Here is a 20,170-nt window from a genome sequence, read left to right as displayed (position 1 = left end):
TGAAAAATTTTCAATTGACGGCAATACTAGTCCTACCTCTCTGCAAAACTTTCAGAACAATGCTCTATTTTGTTGTACTATTTTGACAATTTCTTTGTATCAGCTGGTGTTGTATATACTTTTATCACTCGCTTCTTCAAGTGAAAACACAGTGTAAATCAACTAATAAGCTAAAATTAACTATTGCAGACCATTATATAACATTCAGGTAAATTTATGACAGTTATTATTTCTTTTACTGAATTAAAAATTCTTTATTTTTCAAGTAAGGTTTAAGAAAGATGATGGGGCACTTGTGAACAAAACATGTGGGGCAGATGTGAACAGTTCTCATGTGCCCCTACATAGTATTAAGATTATTATCCTCATGATATTATATGTTTAAAAAATATGTATGTGTTTAAAATTATTATTATTTACTTTTCCATAATTGATTAATTAATTGCTAATTTTTTCTTTTAAAAATTTATGATCACTAATGGCCATTAGTAAATTAAAAGTTTACTAATAGTCAAGCAGAAAATGCTGACAATGATCTTAACAGTAGCTCCATCAGTACTTGTCCTATACCCCAGAATCAATCCGACCATTTCCAAGAGAAGTAAGTGAAGTAACTTAAAGAAACGAAAACGCGAAAAGGAAAAATCACGCATATTAACTGATACACCTGAGATAGATAGAATTGCTAAAGCTAAAAATTAAAAGATAGAAAAAATGAAAAAAAAAAAAGCATTAAAGAGTATCAGAGAAAAAAGAAAAAGGCCCATTACAACTCCTGAGGAACATGAAGTTGCGAAAAATCCAATTGACGAAATTAACCCAATAAATTCATATAAACAAATAAACCCAATAAATTCACATAAACAAATAAACCCAATAAATTCACATAAAGAAATAAACCCAATAAATTCACATAGTAAACTACAACCCCATCAATATAATGTGTATCTAAATCTGTTATATTTAAGATTTTTTTCTCTTAAATATGATGATTGCTTTGTGTTTTTAATATTGTTCATATGTGCCCCAGGCAAGTTCACATGTGCCCCTCATAGGGGCACATGTGAACAATTGAAGTCATTTTTCTAAAATATCATAAAGTAAAGAAATATTTTATTGAAAAATCTCAAAAAATTTCATAAGACAAAGAAAAGACTATTTAAACATATAGACTTCTTTACTGTGAGAAATTGATTATATTTTTGGAAAAATGAAGAAATAAAAAAAATTGTCACATGTGCCCCCCTCTCCCCTATACAGTAAAACCTCGCTACAACAATATTTTGGGGAATAAATAAATATATTGTTGCAGAGGGATACATTGTTATATCAAGGGCCTACACACTTTGGGGACACAATGCAATATTTTTTTAAAAATTTAATGTTAAATATGTATTAACTTGGATAGTGATGATTGGGTATAATATAGCCTACGTCACAGGTTGTGTTGTTCCTACTAAATTTAACCCATGAACGGCATTTTCTGTGAGTCTAACTTCAAGCCGCAAATAAACAAACGAAGTGTTCGATCGTTTAAATAGCTGCTCGCCAGATTTTATTGCATTATAAAGAAAAGTTATTGAAACTAAATACAACTAAATAAACAACAACAACTAAAACAAATAACAACAACTACTAATAACAATAACTAAATAAACAACAACTAAATTCCATTCGTTTAGCATTGCGTCATATGTTGTTCCTACTAAATCGAAGTAGTTGTGTTTTTTTCATATTATACCCAATTATGGTTAAATATTAAAAACAATTGAAATAAATTTAGAAAATAAGTTCATAACATACCTGAAAACCGTTTTTAGTGAAAATAATCTGATATTTTTGCTTGTTTATTCATTTTTTTTTACTGTCAAGTCAGCCAACAAAGAATGCATTGAATCCAAAGCAGGAAAATGATGTTCGTTTGTAAATGAATTCCCCCCCACCACCAAACGGTTAAAACACCTACAAAGTAATCATTGAGTTCAAAGCACGGAAATGATTTTCGCTTGTGAATGGCGCTTCACCCACTCTCTACAGGAAAAATTCTCTTTCAGGTGTTAATGTGATGCTTGTGGTCATTTGTGACTCATGATTAGCTTTTAACACGAAGGAAATGAATCAGACAGGAATGTAACACTTGTGACTTCTTTAGAGATGAGGGAGGAGATTCTAAAAATGGAAGCTCTTGGGGTAGTGGTCAACAGTGAGTCTTGTCTTGTCAAAAAAAAAAAAAAAAAAAAAAAAAAAAAAAAAAAAAGGAAAAATGGCAAAAGATGATAAAATTAGATTTGTTAGATTATTTGAAAACTAATAATAAATGGCGACAATAAGGTTGAAATTTGTAAAAAAAAAAATAGTTTTACAGGGATTAGTTGCTTTAGAGAATATCGTAATATCGAGAAGTGTATGACTTAAATTCATATGCAAGTTCGTCGGGACCACGAAACACTATTGTAATAAAGGGAGTTATTGCTGTATTGGATATCGTAGTAGTAAAAATTCACTGTATATATAATACTATATATATATATACTTTTTATAATTTTTCCATGATTTAATGGAGTGAACATCTTTGTCGGCAATAGTCCTGGCTCTGACAATGTCCGAATGTTAAAATAAGTAGGAAATTTAATGACTATTAAAATTATTAATTATGAAAAGAAAGCAAGCTAAACATTAACTTACAAAATGAAATAAAAGCTAGCAATTCAAATAAGCTATGTAACGAATAGGTATAAAAACAAATTAACTAAGTATAACTAACAAACAAAAACAAGCTAACAATTAATAATTAGCAAAATTAAAAAAAACAAGTTAATAAGGAAACACAAAAAATAAAATTATTGTAAAAAACTAACAATTAATAACTATAAACAAACAAGCTAATAACTAATTATAAGCACAAAAAAAAAGAAATATTAAGCAATAAGAGGAAAAGAAGGCTACTACACAATTTGTAAGAGCTAATTAATCCCTTAATACACGTGTTTTTGTAGTACATATTTTACTTTACATTAAAAATTATTATTATAAACTAAGAGATGCCAACTTGCTCCGGACAGCAAATATATATTTTAAAGTGGTAGTTTATCAATGTATTATTTTATCTTTATCGCCANAATTTAGTAGATTTTTATTCCCCACTATTTCTAAATAATTCTTAGGCTTATATAATTCACCACTTTATAGTTCTTATGTCATGCTGTATCTCTTAAAAAAACAGGCAAAAATTGTCAAATATTTACATAATTTACTTTGTAGTTATTTACCGTTTTTTAAAAATTATTTTGGCTTGTCCGGAGCAGTTGGCATCTCTATAAACTATTTTACACTGTGTATTATAGGTTAAGTAAACAACTTTTAAACTTATTATTGTCTTTGTGCGCCGTCAAATTTCAAAATCGTTAAAAGTGGGCCGCGACAAAAAAAGGTTGAGAATCACTGTTTTATATATACACAGGGGTTGGACAAAATAATGGAAACACTTAGATACTAACACATTTTTTGATATTTTTCAAAAATTACTTAGAGAATCATTTTTGTATATTTAGAAGTGTTTAGATTCTGCGATTTCTCACACAAATCATTGAAGTTTAAAGCTTTTTGAGGTTTGAAGGGTCATCAATAAATAACAAACAGAAAAAAAAAAATTTAACACCCTATGATGACACGTTCAACAAACGTTTTGAATGACATTTTTCAAAAATGATTTATAATGTTTTCGTAACAAGTTTGAACCCCAGCGATGGCTGTTTGATACGAACTCCCCAGCAGACTCTCACCGACCACAGTGCTGATGCAAAATATTTTCAGTGGTAAACAGATCATGGGCTAGGGCCCCTTGCTGTCAAACTAATGATGGGTTTTCCTCTCCATCTAATGCAAATGCAGGTTAGTTTCATTAAAAAATCCTTCAAGAAGGCAACATTTCTACCAATACTTCATCATGGAGTTCCCTTGTCTTTTGGGTTGGGTTCAAAATTACAAGGCTTCGAAATTGAACATTGGTAGTTGTAAAATCAAAATTGGATCTGCTGTTCAACGATGGTTATAAAATAAAATAAAAAAATGGAAATCGAAGCGCGAATAGAGGAAGGGAATCAAACTGATGGCCCATTCTTACTGAAATACAGAAGCGCATTTGATTTGTTAGTTACTTTGGATTGGAACAATTTTTTTTAAATACATTTTTTACTTCTTCTTTAGAAACTCTTGTTCCTTATTTTCTCTATATTTTTCACTAGTATATATATACTTACTTTATTACTGGTTTGCACAATGCATTGGCAAGGTATGTAGTAAATACCCCAGTGATTATCCATATTTATAGGACCTTTAAACTATTTAAAATTTAATGTTTCATTTGCTTTAAAGCTAAGAAAAAGGCAAAAAAGTGCAAGCGCTTCATTAGTGTTACGTTGAAGGGTATACATCATAAAGGTGGTTTTTTGTAGAAATTTCACTGCAAAAATTCAAGTCATGTTTCGCTAATTTTAACTTAAACTCAACACACTTTCAATTGGACTAAAAGTAAAATACTTGAGTAGAACTATAAACACTGAAAAAATAATAGGCTTACTTCGAAATCAGGATTGTAAGTGAAGGCTGCTTTCATTACTTCTGCTGCAACTTGAGAATCAGGTTGTCGCTGCAAACTGTTTGGAGAATAACCCTTCTCTTTCAAGAACATTTGCTTCACTCTAAATAAAACAAAAATATATCATTGCTTCTTGGTCAAATGGAATCTAAATGGTTTGAGACAAAGAAAGCTTAGTTTCGAAATTCAACAATTATTTAATTTCTTCAAAATCATATTGAGTTACGTTATTTTTCCCCTGCAACTCCTAAAAATAAAAAACGTAAAAAAAACTTCTGTAATCCAAACCTTAAGTCTGTAACTAACATTTCAACGTGATTATTTGATGGAAAAGAAATGAAAATACATGAGTTAATTAATGTTTAACGAACGTTTTAGTTAAACATTTAAAATTTTAACTAAAATAAAAATTCTAGTTTTATTATTATAAAAAAGTTTTTCTCAAAGCAAATACAGTCAGACTACTATTTAACGAACTTCCATTTTGCGATTTTTTTCTGAGGAACCAAGAACATTTTGGAAATTTTTTTCGAAAAATAACTTCCAAATAGCGAAGTGAATTTTCTATTTAAAGAACTTTTCTTTGAGAACCACTTTTTCCCTATTTCCCAAAATATTTTAAAACATTTCAAACTTGTTAACGGATTTCAGGGGGGAAATGACCTTGAATTGATTTTCGCAGCCATGTAACTTTTAGAGAAAGTAGTAAAATCTCTTTTCTTTTCTGTTTGCATGTCATACAGGAAATTTAATTTTTATTAGTTAAAAATGTATGTAGCATGATAGTGAAACACTGGATAATGTTTTGCTTTTTTTCTTAATTTCCATGCAGACTTCTTTTATGGTTAAGATTTCAGGGGTCTGTCTAGGTTTTTCTGAGAGGTACCTATTTTGTGAAAATTTAGACATAATTTGTGAAAGATTAAAAATTATATTAAAAAATCAACACAAAAATATGGATTTATTGTTTCTTCAGGGAAACAAAAATAAAATTTTAAGAAAAAGTATTTTGTGAAACTACCGTTTTTCCTTAAATTGAATTTGTGAAACTACCGTTTTTCCTAAAGTTGAATTTGTGAAGGTACCGCTAAACGGCAGTAAATTCGGCCTGGGCAGACCCCTGGATTTATAAAATAAATAGCAGATAATAATTTACAATTGCTATTTAACATATGTCTAGTGTTCATGAATTTAAAACTTGTATTTTTTTTAAGTATTTCAAATATTTATTTTCTATTTAACGAACGTTTTATCGGGTTTCAGTGACTTTGTTAAATAGAGATCTGACTGTAGTAAATTTATTTTTATTCACACAACTGTCTGTTTACCTAAATCTTAAAATCTAAAAGTATTTGAAAGAATGTAGACGCATAAACATTTAAAGACGTACTATTATGAAAGAGTATTTGCAATATTTTAGCACACAAGTTCACACAAGCATAACAATTTTCCCCAAGTCAAGAAAATAACTCTCAAACAATTTTGTCACTGAAAATAATTTCATAAGCTTATTTGTTGCAGTGTTCTTACTACAATATGAGAATATTTTTTAATTTATTTTCTTGCATTAAAAGAATCATTAGAGTGTTAAGCTTGCTATTAAATTATATTAATTTAATTTCTCACATCATAATTATAGCGAGTAAAAAAATGTATACCAAATTCAAAGACCTTTTAGTTTTATGCATGACAACATATGTCCCAGGCAAAGTTGAAGGAAATAATGTCTAATTAAGTGAATAAAAAAAGAATGCTTACCGAGGACTATTTAACAAAGAAGATAACCTATACTTTGGCAGCAACAATGAAGCAGCAAATCCAAGGCCTCCAAATATCTCTTCAGCTTTTATTCTTTCTAATTCTGTTACCTAAATTAAAAAAGTTGTTATAAATAACTGTATATATTATCTGATGACAGATTGAGTCCATGATGTGCTTAACTTAAAAGTTTAAAATAAATCTCATTATATGTAGCTTCACTACAAATAGTAAATTACAAAGCAGAGGGGGATGAAAACCATAAAAAGAGGAACAGTTTTGAGTTAGAGAAGAGATGATTGTTTGAAAAAGATAATCTCCCAGTATTCATAATTCGGCACCAGAGCTTGTCGTTAGGATGAGACATTAGCCTAGGACAGGGGTGGCAAAGCTTCATGCACCAATGTTTTTCAAAAAATTGTTTAATGAGTTCATAGACGTGCCGTCAAATAATTTTGACTTCTTGATTATTGGGAAAATATTAATACTAAATTCTATCAACTCAAAACTCTTTATTTACTATGAAAAAAAAAAAAAACATTTTGCAATGTCTCAGTTATGCCTGTAATTCAACCTAAAGTAACATTAGTGTGACTTCTGTTGTTGCAGATTAGAAGACAAATGACTTATATTAGGTTGTAAGATGCTAGTTTAAGCAGAACTGTTAATGTTTCTTTGCTAGTTATTTATGGTTAGCTTGTTTTTTTCAGTTATTGTTTTTTTTTGGCATTAAATTGTTAATTTTTTTTGTTAATTGTTTATTTTTTTGTTTGTTTTTGTGAATTTTAATTTAATTGTTAATATGCTTCATAGTGAACTTTGTGATCGGTGGCATGCCCAGAATATTGTGTCATTAGCCCAGAATATTGTGTGTGCACACATCCTAATTATATCATCATTCTGGTTGTATGAATTGTGAAAACAGTGAAAAGGAAATAATGTGAAGACAATGCTTTCGGCGTAATTCATGATAAAAACCGTGATAAAATAATACCTAGGGAACATTAAGGACTTTTTAAAAACACCTGTGACACAATGCAAAAAGCACTTTTAAAAAACGAAAATAAGCACCTTTAAATACTTTTTAAAAATGCTACGCTTCCTGTGTATTTTAAAAGACAAAAAAGGTACTAATTACCATAGATCCATTTATCTGTTCTATAGCTGGACTTAGTCGATAAACAGCATACGTCCTCCAAAGTGAAAGCTGCAAAACTGGATTTCCTTCATTTTCAATAACTAGATTTTTAAGGCCAGGAATTTGTCCCAATGCATTCAACTGGGACAGAGTCTCTAAACAAGCACATTCAAATGAAGCAGCCTACAAAATAATCACACGTATATCACAATCTTAGTTTTTAAATTCATGAGTATTCTTTCAATCTGAAAATTATTAAATGATTCTAATCCACATTCTTTATGCAACCACATAAGTTATAAACTTATTTTTGATAATTCAGTAGAATAGGGGTGGACAACCAGTGACCCACTGACTGTTGATGTGCAGCCTGAGGGAAGTTCTGAATGCTAGAAATTTTTTTTTTATAATTTAGTTTTTTTTAATGAACATTATAAATTTTGTTTAATTTAAATATTTAATTCAACTTTATATTTCTCTGTAAATACTTTTTGTACTTTAATTCTGTAAGAATTTATATCTCCCAATATTTATATGTATATGTGTGTGTATATATATACATATTAAATAAAATTATTGAGAAAAATGGAAGAATTTTTTTTAAAAAAAAAAGTATCCAATTTTTTAGTTTTAAATAAATTCCAATAATTAAAATTATTTAATTGTCTGCAAATATGTAATTAAGTAAACTGACAAAAATATTTAATGCTTAGAACATTAGCGTTTACATGAAAATTATCATATTTGCCACGAACATGACTAAATCCTGCGTGCGGCCCTTCGTTAATCTACCTGCTGTGCACTCAAAAAGGTTGTGCACCCCTACAGTAGAAGATTTATATAAAGCATTTCCATAAACCACATCACCTTCGGGGTGTAAGCAATAAAAAAAAATACTTAAGTGTATATTTTATGTTTTTAAATATTTGCATCCAAAAATAAAGTATTTTAAGATGTTTCAGACTAATATTGCTATATTTAGTAGGTAAGTTTAAAGATGAGTGAAATAATCTATTCCACTTAGTTCAAAGCATCATGGTTTGCGCTACAAAAATCTTCTAATTTTGTTTCATTTTTTACTAAGAACTTCATTTTAGTTTCTCTTTAAATTCAACATTCATTTTTAAAAGACTGTAAGGATTCTTTTTTTGTCTTAAAAAATTAAAAGAAATTCAGTTAGCTAGCTAAAGTTTAAAGGTTAAGAACATTTTGAGAAGTTACTCAGTGCAGAACTGATCACATTTTTCTAACACATCTTTTCCGGTTGACTTTTTAAGTTTTCCTGGTGATAAACAATTCAAATTATTAGTGTTTGCATGCTAATCAATCACTGCTTGTAGAAAAAAACATACAAAATGCACACTTTTTACAGAGAATATATTTTTATTTGAAAAAATAGATAATGCAATATTGTTTATTCCTTGTTTTTTTTAAATACAATTTATAAAAAGTAAGATAATCAAGGACCCATATGGGGCCCGGCGGTGCCCATGCATAAAGATGGTACTGGTGACAACCATAACTAATCGTTTAAATAAGAAAATTAGTTTCTATAAAAAATAATTTGGTTTTCACTAAATTTTATGCGTATATTTGGGTTAATCCAATATGCACCTACAGGGGTCTGTTTAGAAGAAATTTGGGCTCGTTAACAGACCCTTCACAAAACATCTTTTCATAAAAGCGGACCCCTCACAAAATAATTTATCTTTTAATCGGACCCTTCACAAATTTGTTTATCTTCATTATTGTTTTGTTAATCGATTAAACTCTTCAGGGGGGGGGGAGAGACGGTTTGAAATGTTAATAGAATATTATGTAAAAAATTTAGGCCCGTTAACAGACCCTTCACAAAACATCTTTTCATAAAAGCGGACCTCTCACAAAATAATTTATCTTTTAATCGGACCCTTCACAAATTTGTTTATCTTCATTATTGTTTTGTTAATCGATTAAACTCTTCTGGGGGGGGGGAGATGGTTTGAAATGTTAATAGAATATTATGTAAATAAAAATTTATTTCTGGCAATTTTTTAAATAAAATATTTTAAATTTAAGAATTGTTTAAATTTATTTAATGCATAACACATTAAAAATAATACATAACTAAGTTGAGTTATTTAAAATATGTCGATTGAAATTATTAAAAATGTGAGTGACTGTTTCCATTATTCGTCCGAAATGAATATTCTGTGTTGAGCAGTATAGGCTAAATACCACATATTTGTATGTTGCATCTCTAATTTAGTAGCAGTAATTGTTGAGTAGAATCTTGTATCTATTTCCAATTTAAAAACTTTTAGAAAGGGTTTTTAGCAATTTTTGCAGCAATAACAGGACACAATTTGCACAAAAGCAGGGCCCTGGTTGAAAGAATGTGACTTAACGCTTATTTTATAGTCACAAATAATGAGTAGTTTTTTCCCAATTTTACAAAAACAGGACCTTTCACAAAATGTCTGGACTGACCCCTGATATATGTCAATTAATAGAAAAATATCTTACTTCAATGTTAGGAAATTGAGTTTTCATTTTGCCAAGCAGATAAGCAATATCGTCAAAAATGATGAAATGGAAGCACACGGCGTGAATCAAGGAGACAGTCTGAGGAGCCCAGGTATTGCTCACAGTTGCAGCCACAGCACCAGGACCATAAAGTTTCAGATTGCTAAACTCTACTTCAGCCAGATAAGTTAGCTTTGAATCAGCTACCTCCAAGTCAAGGGATAAAGAAGGCTTCAATTTTTTACTACAAAAAAGAAGTTCAATCATTTCAAGAGTTTATTATAAGATAAAATTCCCTACAAAGGCATGGAATTTCAAGCTCTCTACATTGATAATGTAAAATTTCAATGCAAAATTAAATTGATAGTTTCATAAAAATACTAAGCAGTTACAGTTACTAACACAATTAGAGCTTGACAAAGTTGTGATACGACACAATAACTGACCCCAGATAGCAATGCAAACAGTGTCAATAAGTAGATGTAAAGAAGAAGTCCTTTTTATATATAAAAACGAGTGCAATTTTTGACTCGAGTATAGTGGCATTCGATTCAAGCAGAAAAAATATACATAAAATAATGCCTAACTTGTTTAGATGACTATTTCAGCAGGGTTGTCAGGATTCAGATACGAAAAATAGTCTACAAAAAAGTTACTAGAGGCATAAAATAATTTCCCTCCACTAACATATCCCTACACTATTTTAACGATATAAAATAATGCATTTTTTTCAGACTATTACAGTTTATGAACACAATAATAAATTTATAAAGCATTATAATAACATTAATTGAAATGATAGGCATAACCAAAACTGTTATAGTCTGTATCCTTATATTTATTGATTTTAAACTTAAAAAACAGAGTAAAGAAAGTTAAAGCAATAAAATAGCTGAAAAAAATACAAAAGCTACTAACTAAATACTGTCAGATATATGTAGTTATTTAAAGCTGTTTAATTTCTTCTTTAAAGTAAGTGTAATATAAAAAGCCTAAACTAGAATTTTAAGTTGATAAAATAAAAAAATAAATGAAACAAAATTCTGAAATCACAGAAGTTTAAAAGATAATTCGCTCTAGAAATGATGTTCTTTCTTTCATTTTTTGAAAGAACACTATAATTTTTAAAGAATAAGATAAAAACATTTTATATTTTAATAGAATATGACTATGAGTGAGGATTTTGTTACAAATTTAGATATTTGAAACATCAGAAAACTGTGAAATTGGGGAAAACTGTGAAATTGAATTAAATTTTAAAAATTAGATTTTTCAGCAGAAGCCCATGACTTTAAAAAAAATAGTTAAAATCGTAATATTGCATGACAAATTTTGTTCAATACTAAAATCCATGACTTTCCAGGTGCGCAGATACCCTGAACATAAAGCTTTTTCTTAAAAAATTCTTAGGCATTAATTTTCCCCAATTCTTTGCTATAATTAGAGGACTCGGAGAGTTAATATTTTTCGATTTAATAGAGAGTAAAAAAAAAATCATGTAAACAAATCTTCATCAAAGCAATGAGTAACTCACAACAAATATTTACCTTTTCGAGTCCCTTTTCTGAGATTTTAGTTTGGGTTTCTTAGACTTTTGTACTATACCATTGGATACAACTTTTGATTTTGCACTGTCACATTCACTGCAATCCACGCCCTGTCCACCACTGTGGAAAAACAACATACATATATATACAATTTCTTGTTAATTTTACAGGGTATGTAGCAAAATCTTTCAACAAAAAATAAGCACCTTTTTAGCACTCAAAAATAATTTTTAAGCACTATATACATTAACAAAATGCAAATTAATTTTCAAACACTTTACATGATCATGATAAAATAACTAGTTTCTGACAAAGAACTCTTTTCTTGATTATATTGGCCACCATAAGAAGATAAGAAGAATCTTCTAGAAAGATTTCTGAGGGTGGAAAATGAAGTCTGAAATGGATAATGTCTTGCAAAATGCAGCAGAGTTGTACATGAGAGTGCTAGAATCTCACCGAACTCAGCTCAGTAGAAGCACACGCAGACTCTCAAGTATTTAATCAAACATGCAAAATGATTGGCGCTTTCAATACGCTTCGAACCAACAGTGGGCTGAAATGGATTGTGAAAACGTTGAATAGAACAATTTGAAAAGCACACTTTTGCATAATACGTGGCGCAAATTGACACGGCAAAGAAAATAAAATCTCATTTTTGAAAAGGGAAAATTAACCAGTTTTTAAAAACACCTTACGAAAAAAGCCGATTTAAGGGAGTTTTAAAAAACGAAAATCGAAAATCAGCACCTTTAAGCACTTTTTAAAAAATGCTATGCATCATGTTTTAAAATAAGATGAAGTTAACTCACCAACAAGAGCAGAACATATCTTCTTCCTCTTCACTGAAAGATCGGCTGTACCTGGACGCTAATAAATGCAATGGAACTGCAGACGCTATTGATGAGGACACTGCAGAAGAAGGCAATTCCCTGGGAGTTGGTTCTTTGCAAGACGTCTCCCACAGTTGGCGTGCAGTTGTTATAGCTTTCTCCTTAGCTTCCTGCAACATATCACAATCCATGTAGACAAAATGCATTATTCAGAACAAAATTTAGGTTAAAGCATAAAAAGGTTCCCTGCTTTCCATTTTTAGAATTCAAAAAGCAGTTAATTAACTTCTGAGGCACCCTATCAAGCATACTTTTGAAGCCTTTTCTCACCCAAGATACGTAGCAAGAATCAACATTTATTTTATTTTTTATAACCGTCGTTGCACAGCCGACCAAATTTGGCTTTAGTTTGCAGTTTAACTCTCTGAACAAGAAATGTTTAGAAACATTTAAAAACTTCTACTTTTCTAGAAAAGTTGTTAATTATTATAGATAAAATTTTTTTAACTTTCTCCCACTGAAGGTGCAGGAGAAAGATCACACAAATCAATTTTATATAACACTTTGTTAGTCGGCGATAATTTCTTTTAATTCATGCTGGAGTAGATTTAGTAACTTTATGTGTTATGCAAGTTTCTGATTTTCCCTTTAAATTCCTCTAACAAAGTTATTACTCATATGTTTAACTAATGATTCAAGTGAGCAAGCCCGTGATGACATAGTTTCACGTCTAATGCTGCATTAAATTCATTCTTAAAAATTTCAGTTTTACGGTTGTTAGGTAAACTTTGTACGACATAGAGTTTATTTATTCTGGGAACACTATACTAAAGAAATATTTCTATTGGTTGGTTCGTGGTTGGTTGGTGTCGTATCCTCTATTGAATCTTATTTCATGGTGTGCTTGAATAGCTTTTGTTATTTCATGGCATTAAAAGAATACAAATCCTCTTTTGTGGGGTAGTTTAAGAGGTGAAGGCCTGCAGCGACTGCAGGGCAGTTAAAAACATGATATGGTGTCAGTTCCACATTAAGACAGTTGCCACAGTTTTGATATTTTCTAGTCCCATCTGTAGAAATTTTCATGTTTTTATGATGTTTTGTTCTTAGTCTGATGAGAGTAGTGGCTGTCTTTCTATCAATGTCAAGATTAGTTATTTAATCGAGGGCTTTGATTTTTAAAGGGGTGAATAGTCTTGACTTTGCAAAAGCATTTGCATCTGCCAACGTGGTTGGAATTAAATTTGAATTTAGATCTCTGGCGTTTTTAGCCAAGGAATCAGCTATTTCATTGAACTCTAGGTTCACATAGGCTGGAATCCACTGCAAGAAGCAATTTTTCCGGAGACGCTGAAGTTGTCCAAGTTGTTCTATGATATTCAGGATAAGGCTTGAGGTACCTTAGCTGAGGACCTGTAAGGCAGACCTGCAGTTGCTGAAGATGGTGATACCACTAAGCTGCTCCGAAGGTTCAAGATTGATGTATGCTTCGATTGCCGTAGAAATGGCTATCAATTCTGCCGTAAAATTAGATGCGATTTTTCCAGCACCAGTTGCGAACTCTCGTTTTTGATCACCAGGTAGGAGCAGTACCACTCCCGCACCTCCGTTGGTGAAAGTGGAGTCAGAAGATCCATCAGTAAAAGCCCTGGCATGATTGAGGCCAGATAGAGAGTCGATAGTTTTCATCCCAATTTCCTTCAGTTTATTCGCATGATCTTTTTTCGAGCAGGGCTCGATGAGTTCTAGACAGATTGTCGTATTCTCTGGAACAACTCCAATAGCGGGAGTTTCGTTTCTGAAAAGAAAGTCCTCGGGTTTAAGGTGAATTTTTTCTCTGATCACCCTGTCAAACAGAAGGGGAGATGACCTTTAGAGTCTAGATTTTTTATTCCAGTTTATAATAGTACGATGCGAAATGTACCCCTCGTCAAGACTATGGGCGTTATTTGTAAATTTAACAGTTAACATTTGTCTCCTTTCTTCCAGAGGGACCAAACCGCATTCCTCTTGAATTCTTAAGTTGTTTGTTGATGAGACAGCACCAGACATTATTTTTGCAGCTTTCGCTTGTACTTTATCGAGTCTCTCTCTTGAAGTAGAGGAGGAGTGTGACCATACAGGTGTGGCATATTCCATTATTGGTCTTATAAGAGTTGTGTAAGTAGTTTTCAGTGTTTTTGGTGCAGCACCCCATTTTGTGCCACAAAGCCTCCTAAGGATGTTCAGCTTTTTTAGCGCTCTATTAGAACATTCTAGAATGTGGTGGTGAAAACGAAGCTCTTCGTCAAGTATTATACCGGGGTACTTTGGGTTAGAAATCTTTTCTATGGGGGTGTCAAACAATGTGATATTAGGACAAAATGTGTGCCGGTGTTTTCTATCAGTGCTGAACACACTGAGTTTAGTCTTGTTAGGATTAATGACTAGTTTAAGGTCTCTTGACCATTTTTCCAATCCTCTCATTGATTTTTTAAGCTCAGCTTCAGATAATTCCTTCATGCTCATAATGAGAAATATTCATGATTGTTGTAACAATTGGCAGCCCTCGGTTGAACCTACTGGAGGTGAAACTTGTGGTTAGAAATTGTTGCCAGAGTCTATGAACCACAGAAAGACACACATTTAGTCATCTGGTCACTTCTGACATTCCTGCTTTATATCTCCTCGTTGGTTCTTCGGATAAACGATGTCTGAAGGTCAATGTTACAAATTGGCAATCCCAGATTTCTAACTTCACAACAAAATTCACAGGCTTGGTCTCAATTATGTAACTTTACGTTTCCTGCAGAGAACATATTTTTCGATTGCAGTGGCACTAATTTACATATTGTAGTTTTACTTTGGACGAGTTATTGCTATTTCTGTGATTTTTCCTTAGGTTTTGTTAAACAGCGTAATTAGAGAAATGGAGGCGAGTCTGAAACATAGGTTTTGCTGTGATAAGAACTCACTCATTAGGTAAGCAATGATTCCCCTTCTGAAAATGCCACTCTTTATTAATTTTCTGGTTCAATAATCAAGAGAAATATTAAACTCCGAAGAACATTAAAATCAAAATGTCTCAGTAAGCTTTATCTAGGGGTGCTGAAGAACTATAAACTGTCAAGGTAGTAAAGGAAATCAAAAAGTCCTAAGTCAACCTAGTTAAAAACGTCCACACGAGTATTCCCCATACTTTAGGACCACAAAGCGGAAGCGTAGCGACACGGGGAAATTGTCGCAAAACGTTGCAGAGTCCTTGCAGAATAATTTTTCTTTTCTACAGAAATTTACACGTAATATTTGAATCATGCATTTAGATAATCACCAGGGTGGCCACTCAAATCAGGTTTCAAATTTCCCTGATTTTTCCAGGTTTTCCAGACAAAAATCTTAAAATTTCCAGGTTTTTGTTTCTTTTTTCTTATAAAGTCTAGGATGTGTACAAGAAAAGTGTCTATATTATAAAATATTTTATTCACAATGTTATTATTTTTTTTAACATATCATTTTGAAAGAAATAATTTTTGACAATTTGGCAAGATTTTTTAATGTTTTGGTACAAAAGTTTGAATCAAAAATCATATATTGACCAACAAAAGAGTAAAATTAAGTATTAATATATAATTGGTTCTTAAAATAACCTTTTTTTCTTAAATTAAAATATGTTATAAAAGGTTAAAATGAAATTTAAAAAAAATTAGCATTACTGCAACAACTGTAACGATTTGTCGACAAACATTGCTGTTAGTGATTGTAAAAAAATGTGCAATGGGTTGGTTTGCTGAGAAAAAATAATTCACAGATTTCTTTGAATGGGAGTAGAAAAGCTTTCAGAAAAAGAGTGCAATATAAAATCTTTTATTATTAAATTATAGCCAAATAACTTTTGGAGAATTTATAAAGTTGAAAATACAAAAAACATTTTATCAAAATTACCATTAAAGCATCAGAACAAACTTGAGAAATAAATGGAGCCATAATTGGACTAAAAACTGGAAAAACTGGATAAAATAATTGGAATTTAAAAACAGAAGCTAATATCCTAATCCCTTTTTCTACCTCCACCAGAATCTTTCCTAAATTGCAGTCCCATAGCGGTCAAAGGTTTCTATATTCGTTTAGCAACAGTGAGAGAATTTTATGTGGCATTCTAATTTAACAGAGCTGTAATGGAGCAAATTTTGATGCAAGCAAAGTATAGCTAAGTTGATGATATTTCAACTGTTTGGCGATACATTTCCGTTTAAAAAAAGTGGGTATAATGGATGAAATAATTTAAATTAAGAAAATTAGTAAATAATTTAAATTAGTGAAATCAAAAAAATTATCAAAGAAAAAATTTCCAGGTCTTCTTTAAAATTCCCTGATTTTTCCAGGTTTTTATTCAAATTTCCCTGATATTTCCAGGTTTTTTCCAGTATAAAAAAATTCCCTGATAATTCCAGGTTTTCAAGGTTTTCCAGGTGGGTGGCCACCCTGATCACTTTTTGAAGCTCTTAATTTACGTCGAAAGTATTGTAAATCGATGCGATGTTTAGATTGTATATTCGGCAGTTATTTATATTGATTTTCGCGTGGATTTTAAATATCCCCATATATTTCAAACAATATGGAAAATTCAAATTATGCATTTGAGTATTGATTTTTTAGGCAATAATTCTATCGAAGTTTTCTCAATTATTGCTATTGATTTCTCCACAGTTTTTAAATCCAATATTTTTCATACAATATTCTTTATTACAACAAACTAATCTCAAAATGAAACACGCATTTGAGGAGTCCGATTCGAGTGATTTCTTTGATCTTTTTTTCGGCAATTATTACCACGCTTTTCATGATTTTTAATTATTTTTTTTATAGTGACGATTATTTACAAATTTTTAAGGAAATTATTTGTGTGTCCCTCCTAACAAAATGTGAGAATATCACCCATATTAGAATAAAATATTATTACATGTTCAATTAAAAAAAGTGCATAGTTTTTTCTTCTTTTTTTGTAAACACAGCGCTTTTGTCATTTTAAATTAGTAAGATATATGTTTGTTATTATTAAAAGTATCTTGCAGAAAGACATTAGTGCTAGAGAGTTTTGTCGCAGATAGCTTGAAATATTATGCCACAGGGCTTGAGAAGTTGGAAAGAATAGTTTTGTACAAAAATTATTCCACACACTTACTTTAACTTTGGCTTGCCTGATCCCTTCCTGTCTTCTTTGCTCTTCCTTTCGCATTAAGGCATGTGCTGTGCGTCTTTCTTCATCCTTTTTACACAAAATAACACACACATTATTATAAATAGAAATTTATCTCTCAATAAATAACACACCAGTTTAAAAAACTTAGAAAATGACATTCTGAATAATGCCAAAGTAACATTAGAAATAATTAAACAAGCTGATTTGATTACAGTTTACTTTAAATATTTATAAAAAAACATATTAGTCTTTTCCTTCAGAGAGACTTTTTTTACATAGAAAGTTTTGTTATGTCCCTATAAATGATAACTGAATACTCCTCTGCACACTTTCTAGGGATAATAGGGATAATTTGAGGGTAAGAACTGAATCTCGTTGAGACAGGCAAGTGAGGTATGTATTCTGATGTATTTTATTGGGCTGAGTAAAAAGGAACCAATCTTAAAACCAGTCCAATAGTTAGTAAGTTACAACGGTTTTATGTACAAAAAATATAATTTTGTATTTGTACTTATTTATGCATCTGAAATTGATATCTAAGTAAGTAAGCAACTGTTTCATATATATTTTTTAATGTTGAGACCAATCTTAAAACAATAGGACAAAGAGACTGAACACAAATCAGTAAAACAAATAGTTCAATGGTTTTTATATATAAAAAGTACTTAATTTAACATGTACTTATGTATACTTTTTATATTGCTATCTGAACTTATAAAGTATATTTCATGAAGAATTGAATGAGACAAACAAGAATCGATAAAATAAGGAGTTAGGAGTTATTAAGAGTTTCATACACACATATAGCACAATTTTGTACTAGCACATATTTAGGCATCTTACATTGTCATAAACTTGTTAAAAACAAAAACAGGAACACAAAACAAAATTAGCCAATTAGGGCGCCACAAAGTGAAAAATCCTGGAAATGTCATGTGCTTACATAATTTCTGATAGATAAGTGATAATAAATCCATTGTTCTTTTTAATTTAACTGCTTTTCTGAGCTCTTAAATATTAATTTAATTTTTTCGGCATATAGAGTGCAAATAGATCAAAACTGTAATTAAATGCAATATTTAATATTTTCTATGCAAAAAATTCCAATGCAACAAAATAATTGTGGTTAACGTTGACATTCGTAATATCGGTATAACAAATTGTTGTTATTGCGTAGCGATTGCTTTGGTCCCTAGGAATTCGTTAAAATGGGATTCGACTGTAATAAGATTTTTTCTTTATAAAAATAGACAGGAATTGTTCATTTTCAGAAAAAGACTATATTTCTGCAAAAAATCTTAATCTTACAGCTTACTTCTCCCTGCACTAAATTATGTGAAAATCAACCTTAAAAAATAATGTCAACCTTGATAACAATTTCACTATATATGGCTTCTAAGGATGCCAGTTGTGCAGGACAAACAGGCACAGGATTTTAAAAAGAGCAAATTAATTTTATTCTTAATCAGAAAATGAATATCCAAGTCACAAAATCGAAGTGCTCCTCAATTAAAGTTAAGGAAAACCTTAATAATTACAATTGGTCTATTAAATAGGTCGAGGGTAAAAGTCTTTCTCATGATTTCATTAAAGGGAGAAATCAAAAATATTAATTGATGCATAACTTAAAGCCAAAAATAGATTAAAAGACAGGATGTGAATATTAAAGTGTGTGGAAGAGTGTTTAGTTCAGAATATTAAATAAGAGGATTTAGAAATAGATATAACATAAAAAGTTTATTTAAAGCTTTTTATGTTACACACACACACATATATATGAACAGGGGTTGGGCAACGTAACAAAAATACTTACATAACGCATTTTTTTAAACTTTCACAAAAAATACTTAATGACTAATTTCATAAATTTTGAAGTTTATAGGTTAAGCGATTTCTCATACAAATCAATGAATTTTAAAGCTTTGAGACACCGACAGTAAATCACAAATAGAAAAAAGTGTTTTTGAACACACTATGCCAAAAAATATAGCTATAAGTTAATTTGTGAGTTATTTTGGTTATTATAAACAATATTTACACAAAATTTCATAAGCCTAGCTTAAATCTTTATGGAATATTTTTTTTAAAAACTAATTTTTTTGGTCTTACATTTTTTTGCCATAACTTTAAAAATATTCAATAAAATTAAATAAAATTTTTGCAGGAAATTACAAAATTATTGCTTTAAAATTTGAGAAAAATTTGTTTAAAACTGTGCAAGATATGAGTGATTAAAGTAGTTATTTTATACTCTGCACGCTTGGAAACATTTAAATTTTTTTCCTCTTAATTTTGTAGTGAATTGTTTTCTGCAACTAATAAAAAAGTTTGATTTGAATATCTTAAAAATTTAAAAAGTTTCCAACAATTTTCTAAGTTGTTTTTATGCTTTTTAAAATAAAGCTTAAAATGATAAGGGGTTTCGCATGTACTTTATTTTGCACTATTAAATAAAATTTATAAAAAGTGACACTGGCAATGTTTGGGATCATCCCCCATAAAAGTATCTTTTCCTTTGCCTGTTTTCTTTCCTTATTAAATCACATTTTGTAGTATGAATGTTTATTGTAAGGTATTATCATTTGTTAGTAAATTCCGTCTTATGATACAAAA

The 20,170-nt window shown here is 30.3% G+C and overlaps 1 protein-coding gene across 2 annotated transcripts in view; it reads right to left on the bottom strand.

The window, feature by feature from the left end:
• LOC107440948 (leucine-rich repeat-containing protein 49) overlaps positions 1-20,170 on the bottom strand; it is a 45,347-nt gene that overhangs the window by 787 nt on the left and 24,390 nt on the right. For both annotated transcript variants that reach the window (XM_043048838.2, XM_043048839.2), the window contains 7 exons: positions 17,540-17,623; positions 12,358-12,548; positions 11,546-11,665; positions 9,999-10,242; positions 7,494-7,676; positions 6,356-6,465; positions 4,580-4,700 (listed from right to left, as the gene is read on the bottom strand). In XM_043048838.2, coding sequence (XP_042904772.1) covers positions 4,580-4,700; positions 6,356-6,465; positions 7,494-7,676; positions 9,999-10,242; positions 11,546-11,665; positions 12,358-12,548; positions 17,540-17,623 — 1,053 coding nt within the window. The remainder of the gene's footprint in view (positions 1-4,579; positions 4,701-6,355; positions 6,466-7,493; positions 7,677-9,998; positions 10,243-11,545; positions 11,666-12,357; positions 12,549-17,539; positions 17,624-20,170) is intronic.

Source organism: Parasteatoda tepidariorum, chromosome 5 (genome assembly GCF_043381705.1).
Source record: "Parasteatoda tepidariorum isolate YZ-2023 chromosome 5, CAS_Ptep_4.0, whole genome shotgun sequence".
NCBI lineage: Eukaryota > Metazoa > Arthropoda > Arachnida > Araneae > Theridiidae > Parasteatoda > Parasteatoda tepidariorum.
The sequence above is the reverse complement of the archived record's forward strand: the minus strand, read 5'-3'. Positions and strand labels throughout refer to the sequence as shown.